The sequence below is a fragment of the Lepidochelys kempii genome, chromosome 9, assembly GCF_965140265.1.
Source record: "Lepidochelys kempii isolate rLepKem1 chromosome 9, rLepKem1.hap2, whole genome shotgun sequence".
Taxonomy (NCBI): Eukaryota; Metazoa; Chordata; order Testudines; family Cheloniidae; genus Lepidochelys; species Lepidochelys kempii.
Window position 1 is genome coordinate 6,044,705 of NC_133264.1, and position 10,683 is coordinate 6,055,387.

Here is a 10,683-nt window from a genome sequence, read left to right on the forward strand (position 1 = left end):
TCTCCTGCTGGTGCTAGCCCATCCAAAGTGACAACTCTTTACATAATCAAGTCGGGCTATTTCCTGCATAGATCAAGGTTTTCTCACATCCCCCCCACCCCCATACACACACAAACTCACTCTCCTGCTGGTAATAGCTCATCTAAACTGACCATTCTCCAGGTTTAAATCCAAGTTAAACCAGAACATCTGGGGGGGGGGGGGTAGGAAAAAACAAGAGGAAACAGGCTACCTTGCATAATGACTTAGCCACTCCCAGTCTCTATTTAAGCCTAAATTAATAGTATCCAATTTGCAAATGAATTCCAATTCAGCAGTTTCTCGCTGGAGTCTGGATTTGAAGTTTTTTTGTTTTAAGATAGCGACCTTCATGTCTGTGATTGCGTGACCAGAGAGATTGAAGTGTTCTCCGACTGGTTTATGAATGTTATAATTCTTGACATCTGATTTGTGTCCATTTATTCTTTTACGTAGAGACTGTCCAGTTTGACCAATGTACATGGCAGAGGGGCATTGCTGGCACATGATGGCATAGATCACATTGGTGGATGTGCAGGTGAACGAGCCTCTGATAGTGTGGCTGATGTTATTAGGCCCTGTGATGGTGTCCCCTGAATAGATATGTGGGCACAATTGGCAACGGGCTTTGTTGCAAGGATAAGTTCCTGGTCTGCAAATTTTGCCACCTCGCTGTTTACCCCTTTTTCCAGGTCATTTATGAATATGTTGAATAGGACTTGTCTCAGTACAGACCCCTGGGAGACACCACTATTTACCTCTCTCCCTTCTGAAAACTGGCTTAAAATCAATATACTGCATTTACTTTACTTCATGTATGTTTAGGACTGGGTTTGTTAAACATGCAGGGAAGAAAAACAATTGTAAGTTCTTTGGGGCAGAAGCTGTCACTGTAAAGTGCCTAGCACAATAGGGCCCCAAGTCAGGACCACTAGGCATTAATCATAATACAGATGTTAAATAATTTAAGTTTGATTTCAAGAGTAACAGGTCATTTTGGGAAAGGGTGGGATTGTGACATCAGAGATCACCTGGCCAATCCACATACAGTTCAGCAGCAAATTTGCCTACTGCAAACAGTTTGATTACAAGACTCTTAGAAAAAGCTTTCCTCTCTAGATGGTAACACAGGTAAGTTACCTTAGAACTGGCCATAGGTAACAGATACATTAATCCTGTTTAAGATGCTGAAAATTGATACTCAGTCACATTGTGTTAGTGAAATGTAGCCCTCTGTTCATGCTTGTGGAATCAGGGACTTTTTAATCTGGCAGTGGAACTGTTGCTAATCTATTAAATATCGATTATATGTCCTTTTCCTGGTGAGTGACACAATGTGTATAATTCACCTTCTGGTCTATTTCTGGTGTGAGAAGTATGAGTTTGTCTCTCCCAACCTCCCTTGTTAGGGGAAAGTCTTTCATGTTCTCTTTCCCTCCTTTGCCTCTGGAGGCAGGGTAGCATAGTGTATACAATAGCCAGTTTTCACCTTGTCTGAGGCCCTGAAGCAAGAACTTCTGGGCTCTTCATTGTGTCTCACGCTATTTAAATGTAATCTCTTTTAAAAGATACAGCAGAAATTAAAGCTGGTCAGAGGTGACAAATCATGTTTAGATGTGTGGCCTGTGAGGGGAGAGTGAGAAGTTTAAGATCTTTATAGAGGCAACAAAGAGGAGGAGGGGACGTAGAGATGCAGAGAAGGTAAAATCTGCTCTCCCTGGCGGGCCTCTCTTACTCTGAGAACGGGACATTTAAGGAAGCTGAAAGGCAACAATTTTAAAACCAATAGTTTTTCTTTTAAGCAAAACACAACCTGTGCAATTCTCTCCCACAAGATACCAGAGTCCAAGAGTTTACCAGGATCTGATATATGGATGACATGAGCAAGCCCCGTTAGATTGGGAGGGCCGGGGCGGAGAGATTGTTATGCTTCCAGCCATAAGAAGTTAGTAAGAAACTTCCCAGTGGTTGAGTTATTCCATATTTTCATATCACCTGGATTCTAGCCTATTCTGCTGCAGTATTTGTTCCTGGACGCTGTTGGTGATCACATACTGTGCTGGATAAATTCCTGTCTGAACTGGACTGGCAATTCCTCTTTGTTCTGCCTCCCAGGGAGGATGTGTATACAGTATACAGTATGCATTGCACCTCCAACGGCCTGGGTTGCTCACTGCAAAAATGGCCAATGACACCAATTTTGGATCCTCCTGTAGTGAAAGGTCCCATTTGTTGTTCTTTTTCCTCTTCGCTTTGCAAGAATTCTGATCCCTTGTCGAATAAACCCACAATATCTAACCTGCTTCTTTGTGAGCAGTTCATGTCTACACCGCAGCTGAGAGCAAGTCTCCCAGCCCAGGTAAAGAGACTCAGGCTACTTCAAGCAGAGTTAGCATGCTAAAAATCACTGTAGATGTTGTGACTTGGGCTAGCTGGGCAGGCTTGGGCTAGGGCAGCTAGCCTATGCTGTAATGTTCACACTGCTGTTTTTATGTGCTCTGCTTGAACTAGGGTGAGCTGTCTACCTGGCCTGGGACCCACAGAGCCTTAGCTGTTCTCTGCACACACTTTCCACTCCCACAGAAACATTGGCATAGGCTTGCCTTACGCTCCCTGTAACAAGCCACTTGCCATTCTAGTGACGCTGTAGTCTGGGAGGAAGATATGGAGACCGAGCTGCTAGGGGAGATGCCTGTGTGCTCCCCGGCAGAGCCAGTGCACGGGCAGTTCCTGACTCTGCTGGACACTGTGGGCAGGCGGAATGGCCAGGTGCTAGTGATGGAGATGGACGATGTACATGAGGCAGCCCCGCTTGTGCAGATGGACTTTGCCCAGGCGCTCTTCAGAGGGATCGACCTAGAGGCCAAACTCCACCGGAAGGAGGAAATCAAGGAGGAAGAGCAGGAGATGCAACCACAGCTGGTCTTCATGCTCTGGCAATCGGCCACGCTGAGGCAGCTCATGCAGTGGGAACACCTGGATGAAACACTCTGGAACTTAAGGAATCTTTTTCCCTGCATGCCAGCTGCTCTGGTACTGGTGATGATCCAGCCAGACCTGCAGCACCAGCAGGTGGAATCAGAACGGGCGGCAGGGGCGCTAAGGAGAATGCAGTGCTTGCTAGATGGTGGCTTCCAGGAACTGGTGGTGGAAGCAGCTGTTTATAGCCCAGGCCAGCCAGACGGGACCCTGGAGGTCAAGAGAGCTGCCTGCAGAGCCCTGAGAGAAGTTCTGAAGGGCCAAGAAGGTACTGGAGGGGTCAGAGGTCACACAGGGCTAGGCATCATGTGAAGGGGGACTTAAGAGCAGGTCTTGCTGGGGAGGAGAGACAAAGAGCTAGGTGGGTGGAAGGAAATGTGGAAGTCTGAGCTGGGTGCAGAGGGGAAGCAGAGATCAAAGCAGAGTTAGGCGTGAGAGACACACCAGAGAGACATGAAAATCAGGGATGTGGGCATCCAGGGTGGAGCTGAGCAAGGCGGTATTTGGGAGGCTGGGATGGGCATGGGGGGCCCATGAGCTGGAAACTAGACTGGGGAAGGGGAACCGCCGTATCCCTTTCAGCAACCCATGGTGCTGCAGGGCCTGAGGAGGGCCTTCAAGAAAGTACATCAGGAGCTGCTCTTTTGAGCTGCATGGCTCGGAGCCCTGTAGATTTGCTGCTCCTTGTTGCTAACTGACAGGAGGAAGCAGCTCTGGGAAGCTGAGCTCATGTGCTAGACAGAGCTTGAGTAGGAGATGGGAGAGGAGGCATCTTGCATGTGTGTGAGAGCTCTGAGGAGAAAGTTTTGTTTCAGGGGCCATCCAGCCGGTGTCCGTGGGTTTTTGGGGAACTATGTGGTGGTGTCAATAAATGTCTGGGCCTTTTACATAGGGGCAACCTGCCCCAGTCCACCAGCCCTACTTAGTGTGAGGGCAGGGGGCATGTTAAATCAGTGCTGAGGAGGATTGTAGGTCAGGCTCTGTTTGAGTAGGGTTTGGGGGGGGACGTTCAGTCATTGCCCAGCAGGTCGGAGAGAGCTGGGTGCTGTCATAAACTGGGACTTAGGCGGTCAGCGCTGGCAATCGTGAGCCAGAAAGCGGAGGTCAGAGGCGGGGACAGAATGGGGAGTCAAGCCAAGGGTCAGAGCTAGAGTCAGGAATCAAGCTGGGGGGTGTGGTGGGAGGGGGGAGTGTAGCAGCAGGGATCTGGGTCGAGGCTAGAGGACAGGAGCAAGGCAGGGCTCTGAAGGTAGTGGAGAAGGCAGGGTCCTGTTGCATGCCAGGGATTCACCTTGTTGCTTGGACAACTTCCTGTGCCACCTCCTGCCTTAAATAGTGAGTCTGCGCCAATCTGAGAGGCTGGACATCTCCTACCGTTGGGAGCTTCGTGGGTGGGGCCTGTGGTGAGCGAGGCTCCACCAGCCTACACTCTGGGACCAGCAAGCTGCTGGGTGCAGGTCGCCATCTGAGGATTGTCTGGGGGCCTGGGTTCGAGACCGGAGAGTCCTCACATAGGTGCCAGCGAGTCCCTTCTGATCCCTTAGCCTGGCTGGATCCCCTCTGTGGTCCACTTGAGAAGCTGGGATTGCTGGCGACAGCATGCGCTGGGAGGAAGAACAGGTGGGAGAGGCTGCACGGTGGTGTGGCTCTTCTGCAAAGGCGTGTCGCAGGCTCCTCTGCTCAGTGGTTCATGCTCGGCCCAGCCCCAACCTTGCGGCTGATGCTCCCCAAGCCAGCGGCATTTACACTGTGTTCCTCCCCTCCCCCCAGAAATGACTCCCCAGGATCCAGTTACCATCCGACTCAGCTTGGGTGTGTGCAACACAGGATATGAAAGACGGTATGAGGACAGGCTCCCTTAGGCCGCATTGCAATGTGCCTGGAAGGTGGGTGCATCTCAGCCCGTCCCTTCATAGCAACATCCACATGCTGCTACTGTACGAGCAAACCCGTTTCGCTGGCTGCTCCTAGCATACTTGTTGGAGGAGTGCTCCCAGGCAGGCCAACTCCTGCAGATACTTTTGCCTGAGATGCCTTCCCCACTCCCACAACTCTCCCCTGGCAGGAGTTTGGAAATTCCCCTTCCTCCCTGCCTGGGACTGCAAGCAGGCTGTGCTGGGCTGGGGGAAGGAGGACGGGGAGAGCAGTGGGAGGGGAGCGGGGGGGGGCTTAGATACTGTGGTAATGGTGCTATAGAAAACCCTAGGCCAGACAGATTTTTATAGGACACCCCCTTCCTCCCCAGGCCACATGCACAGTCCTGCAATGCTGCGCAAATCCCTGGGGTGCCATATATGCTCCCCTCGATGGGATAACAAAACTCGTGCTAGCAGCTAGATTCTGAGCATGCTGTCGTCAGCAGGGAGAGCTGCTGCTCCAGCAATCCAGCAACAGTCCTTTTCTTCCCTTTAGTTCACCTTACAGTATTTCTGTTGCCATTAACCCTTGGCAGGGTGGCATTTACCAAGCTGTCCTCCACACCAATGCTCAGGGCCACCGGTAGACGACGACAAGCCAAGCCCTGTTTGTTACACTGCATGCTAGGGGCCTGATCCGACCCCCTCTGAAATCAATGGCAAGTCCTCCGGGGACTTTAGAGGACTTTGCATCAGCTTCCTAGGTCCCCTCCATCCCTGTGCATCAGCAGAATTTTGATTTGCATGGTGCAGCTGCCGTGAGAAGTCAGGGGGGAGGCAGAGCTCTGAAAAGTTGTGGCAAAGTAGCAGCATAAATGGTTAGGGTCCTACCAAATTCACCGCCATGAAAAACGCATTACGGACCATGAAATCTGGTCGCCCCCAGGAAATCTGGCTATTGTAGAGGAGACTAGAGTTCACAGAGCTGGTCAGCTGAAGAGCAGCGGCTGCTGGCCGGGAGGGAGCTCACCTCTGAGGGCAGCATCGCTGCCAGCAGCAGCGCGGAAGTAAAGGTGGCATGGTATGGGGGGGTTGTCAAGTTGGGGGGCAGGGAGGGAGGCCCAGCCTTACAGGTGGGCAAGTGGGCGGTGGCCCAGGGCCCCGTGGTCACACCCACACACAGCCAGCCCGAGGCCCCTTTAACACACACACCAAGCCAGCCAGCCAGTGGCCCCTTTAACTCCTGAGCACCGGGCCTGGAGTCAGGGAGAGGCAGAGCTGGGGGCTGTGACTGTGCACTGAGCTCCAACTGCTAGTCCCGGACAGGCGGGGGAGGGACAGGACTCTCTCTTCCCCGGCACAGGCCACTCTCAGGGCCAGCTCAGACCCACCTCGGGGATCTTCCCCTGGCTTCAGGAAGCTCCATGGATGTTGGCCAGATGCCCAGCTCTGAAGCACAGGAGTAAGGGTGGCAAGACTGCAACCCTCCGACGATAGCCTTGTGACACCCCCGCCTCCCCCGCCCCCCATGGTTGGGACCCCATGGTTACAACCCTGTGAAATTTCAGATTTAAAGATCCGAAACCATGACATTTACGATTTTAAAAATCCCATGACCAAAGCGGACCTGAATTTGGTACGGCTGTATCTATGGTGATTGGGTGCTCTAGCTGGTCTAGAGAGATCTTGCATCTTGATATGTGGCTTTGTGTGAATCAGTTTCGCTAGGTTCCTATGTAACGTGGAGTACCTACAGTGCAGGTTTGTGAACTCCCTGCTCCAAGTAAAATGGACTGTGTTTAGCACATTCAAGTACACACTACCCCCTCTGTGGAGTTTATCTCCATAGAAAGAAACTGATTTCACCATGTGTACAATGATCATGTTAAATAGACACTAGGAGTGATGCAACTTGCCTACGGTTTGGTATAATCTGATGGAGAATGTCCCTGAGAGGTATTTAGATTTTTTTTTTTCAGGGGGAGGGAAGAGGCACTGTGGGAGGTAGGTGATTTGAATCTAATATCAAGTAACCCCATTGAATAGTTGCATCCTCACTGGTGTATTGTAGAGGTTATGATTAATGCTGGCTGGGAAACTTTTCCTTTCCCCATAAAATGTTGAGATTCCAGACATTTTCCCCTTCTGCACTGGGACAAAACTGAGACCTTTTGAAAGTTTTCACACACAAAAAGAGGGAGGGAAAAAACCTACATAAACACCCCTTCCCACCCCAAAGTAGCCAGTAGTAGTCTGAGGTTTGGGGCACTCACCTGGGATGGGGAACTCATGTTCCAGTCTTTGCTCTGAATTAGATAGAACGGGGACCTGTATCTGGGTTCCCCAATCTCAGCTGAGTGCCCCAACCCCAGCCTATTGACTGTTCTGGGATCTCAGGGTGGGGTTTTTTGTGAACACTTTAAAAAAAAATTAATTGAAAAATTCCCAACCAGCTCTAATTATGATTAATTGATTAACTTGACAACAGTTGGACTGCTGGTGGACTGACACCACCGCCTATCATGCTGACTAATAGTGTCTCACTGTTTCCTTGTCTCCCCTTTCTGTCTGTGTCCATCTGTCCTCTCTGTTTTATACTTAGATTATAATCCCTTTGGGAGCAGGGAGAGTCTGTTTGTTCAGAGTTTGTACATCACCAAGCTCAGTGGGATCCGGGCCCATCCCTGGGTTCCTAGGTGCTGCAGTTATACAAATGTTGTTACAAATTATGCATTTTTGCATTAGAGACTTAATGTTTGTCTCTCTCTCTCTCTCTCTCTCTTTTTTTTACAGCTCCTGTATCCAGCTAAGATCTGAACTGCCACCAAAATAAAAAACAAAAAACAAAAAAAACTACACAACAAAAAAACCCCACACATTAAAATTTGGAGTTTATTCTCTGTTTGCATGCCTGTGTGTATGTATAAACTTCAAACCATTTATCACTTACAGCAGGGCAGACAAAATGTCCTGGGACAGTTTTCATGTGAGGAATTATGTAATGACAGTGGACTCTTCTTTATATTTACAGCTGCTTAAATATTTATTTTAAACCCTTAACATCAAACATTAAATATTTTTTAAAATATTTCACAGCCAAAAAACGTGATTTCTTGTTTAGTTGTATCATTATCTGGGTCTATTTTAAACTCATGAACTCTTCAGTCTGGAATCTACGTCTACACAGCAACAACAAACCAATGGGAGTGAGTCTGGAGCCTGAATCAACTGACTTGGGCTTGAGCTACGGGGCTAAAAATAGCAATGTAGACGTTTCTGCTCGGGCTGGAGCCCAGGCTCCGAGACCCTCCCCGCTTTCCAGGTTGCAAAGCCCAGCTCAGGCGGAGCGTCCACACTGCTGTGTTTAGCTCCAGAGCACAAGCCGGAGTCAGCTGATCTAGGCTTTGAGACTTGCTGCTGTGGGGTTTTGGGATTTTTTTTGCAATGTAGACATACCTTTGTATGTTTTGTAATGCACCTAGCACGGTTCTGGGAGTCACACAAAAGCAGCCTGATTATTCTGGAGGAAACTCTCTGGCCTGAAGTGGCGCATCTTGTCATTTGCTTCCCACGTTTCATTTCTTATAGTTGGTTTGAATTTGAAAGGAATTGAATCTCTATAGGTATGGGAGGGTGTTGAGTGCCAGCTAATATCACCAGCTCCAAGCATTCATAGCTCACAAGTCAAGCTCCAAAAAATCATGAAATTTTAAAAAACAGGAACTGCTGTCCAAGGTCACCCTGCAGGCCGCTGACAGAGAAAGGTCACCCTTCCCAGTGTCCTGGGCTTCATGGTCTGAGTTCAGCTCAGTTCCTTGAGTAGCACAGCAGAAGGGGGTTTGCAAGAGGGTTTTAAATCCAGAGAGGAGGAGGTCACAGAGGCTGGACCAGCTGCAGGGGGCAGTGTGGAAGAAGGCACGGAGATGTCTGAGAGAAGCTGACCCGTGTGGGTGGATGACGCTGGCGTTGCTGCCAGAGCAGAGGTGGCAATGGTGAGGGGCTGGGTAAGCAGGGTGAGGCACAGTTCTGCCGAGCTTTGCAGGCGGTGAGGATAAGCTTGAATATGATGTGGTAGCAGAGGGGGAGCCAGGGGTGGTGGTGGTTCAAACTGTAGCAGCATTTTGTGTGAACCGGCGGGGGGCATGTGCGTGTCTGGGAGGCCGGAGAGAAAGGGGGTGCAGCTGGTGATGGACTAGAGGAGAGCTAATAGGGCTCTTCCCTCTAACTTTTAGGATTCCTTCAAAGCACAATTTTCTGAACGCTGGGATCAGGCTGCTCCACCCTCTCAACGTACCCTGGCGAAGGCTGCACCGTCCCAAGGGAACAGGAGGGCTCGCTGCTCCGTTCAGGCACAATCACCCTGCTAGGTTTCGCTGACCTGTTAACCTCCTAACGTGGATCAAAAAGGGGCCCGTGCCCAGGACTCTAAGCAGCTCCAGCTTTATCTGCCTCCAAACAAAACCTTGCCAAATCCCTCTCCCCATCGATCCAGCACTGTGTACTGACACGACGGGGCAAGGTCCATTCACCCCTTGGCCTTTTCATATAGTGCCCCAGACAGGAACGTTTTCAGGGAGTTCTCTCAGCCTTGGTCCCATTGACGGCGCCAGTGCTGGGCTGCTCCCACATCCTGTATGGCTAAGGAGTCTGCGTTCTTTAAGGTGAACAGCTTCCTGTTCAGACAGCCTGGAGTTCTGGCTTTCTCCGCAGGCCAGAGGCAATGCAAGTACAAGTGAGACAGGGGCGCTATTTGGTCATAGCCAAACTCCATCACAGCTTATCCCATTCACCAGGGATGGGCTCACTGGGAGTCGGTGGTGGAGACTGCAAACCAATCAGATTCTCCAGGAAGACAGCAGAAGGCCCCGTGTAGGTGCTTGGGGGATGGGAGTAGTTGCATTTAGCACTGATGATGTAACACACCCGCAGGTATAAAGCCTCTGTTGGAGGAGGCAGAGAGACACTAGTCTCCTCCACCAAATACCCAGGTAAGCTATGGGGAAGTTCCCTGAACTGGGGGAGGCAATAGCCATGAGTTCAGATCTCACCTCTGCCGACTGGTTTGTGTTCCCTTCTACCCTTATTAGTCAAGGCCAGGCATCCAAGTATGAGCTACAGTTTCATTTCACAGTTAACAGAGTGATTACACGGCAAGCGCGGTTGGGAATCAGAACCCAGACTCATGGTAACATAAGAGATCCAATTCTTAGCTGCGCCATCACACTGCCTTTCAGATAGGATGATAAAAGCACGTTCTGCCTCAAACCAATAAGCTACCCTCTTCTCCCCAAACCAAGGCTAAGTGTGGTGTTGTGTTTTCTCCCCAGACCAGGATTCCTGATGTCCGTGGTGATCCTGACATCTAGCACAGTTGTGTCACCCTCTGAAGCAGTGTGTTGAGTCCTCCTTTAGTTGCTGAACTCAGGAGGCCTAAGCTAGGGGTCTGATAGGCCAGGCTTCAAACCTTGCTGTCAAGGATATTGGTTAAAGTCTCTTATTCACAGTATCATGAATTTCACCATAAAATTGCGAGCGTTGACCACTCTGTCAACACCTATGAGGCGAAAGGCCTACGTTAAGTGAAGGGAGCCCATGCTCTGAAACCACTGCATGACCCTAATAAAAGTAAGGCTTTGCCCTGTGAGGACACCTGAGTTTATTACTCAACTGTTCAGCTATAAAATGAATTCCCCTCACAAGTCGGGTTATGGCCTGCTTTTCAGGGCATTAGCAGCAGTACCATGATTCTGGGGGAAGACATGGCCATGGGCGAAGAATCGTGGCCACACACAGAGCAAAAGAGAAGCTGTGGGAGAGGGGAGAGCTCTAT

General features: G+C 50.0%; 1 protein-coding gene across 2 annotated transcripts; it reads left to right on the plus strand.

Annotated features, from left to right (window-relative positions):
• Nucleotides 1–527: 527 nt before the first annotated feature.
• LOC140916851 (uncharacterized protein C2orf72 homolog) lies at nucleotides 528–7,751 on the plus strand. Of its 2 annotated transcripts, XM_073358738.1 has the most exons (4): nucleotides 528–556; nucleotides 2,530–3,265; nucleotides 4,768–4,883; nucleotides 7,647–7,751. In XM_073358738.1, exons 2-3 carry the CDS (start codon nucleotides 2,683–2,685, stop codon nucleotides 4,857–4,859), a joined length of 675 nt encoding a protein of 224 aa, XP_073214839.1. In that variant the 5' UTR covers nucleotides 528–556; nucleotides 2,530–2,682; the 3' UTR covers nucleotides 4,860–4,883; nucleotides 7,647–7,751. The 2 variants fall into 2 exon arrangements, with proteins under 2 accessions (XP_073214839.1, XP_073214840.1); XM_073358739.1 differs by lacking the exons at nucleotides 528–556; nucleotides 4,768–4,883 and having other exon boundaries at nucleotides 2,095–3,265.
• Nucleotides 7,752–10,683: the final 2,932 nt, after the last annotated feature.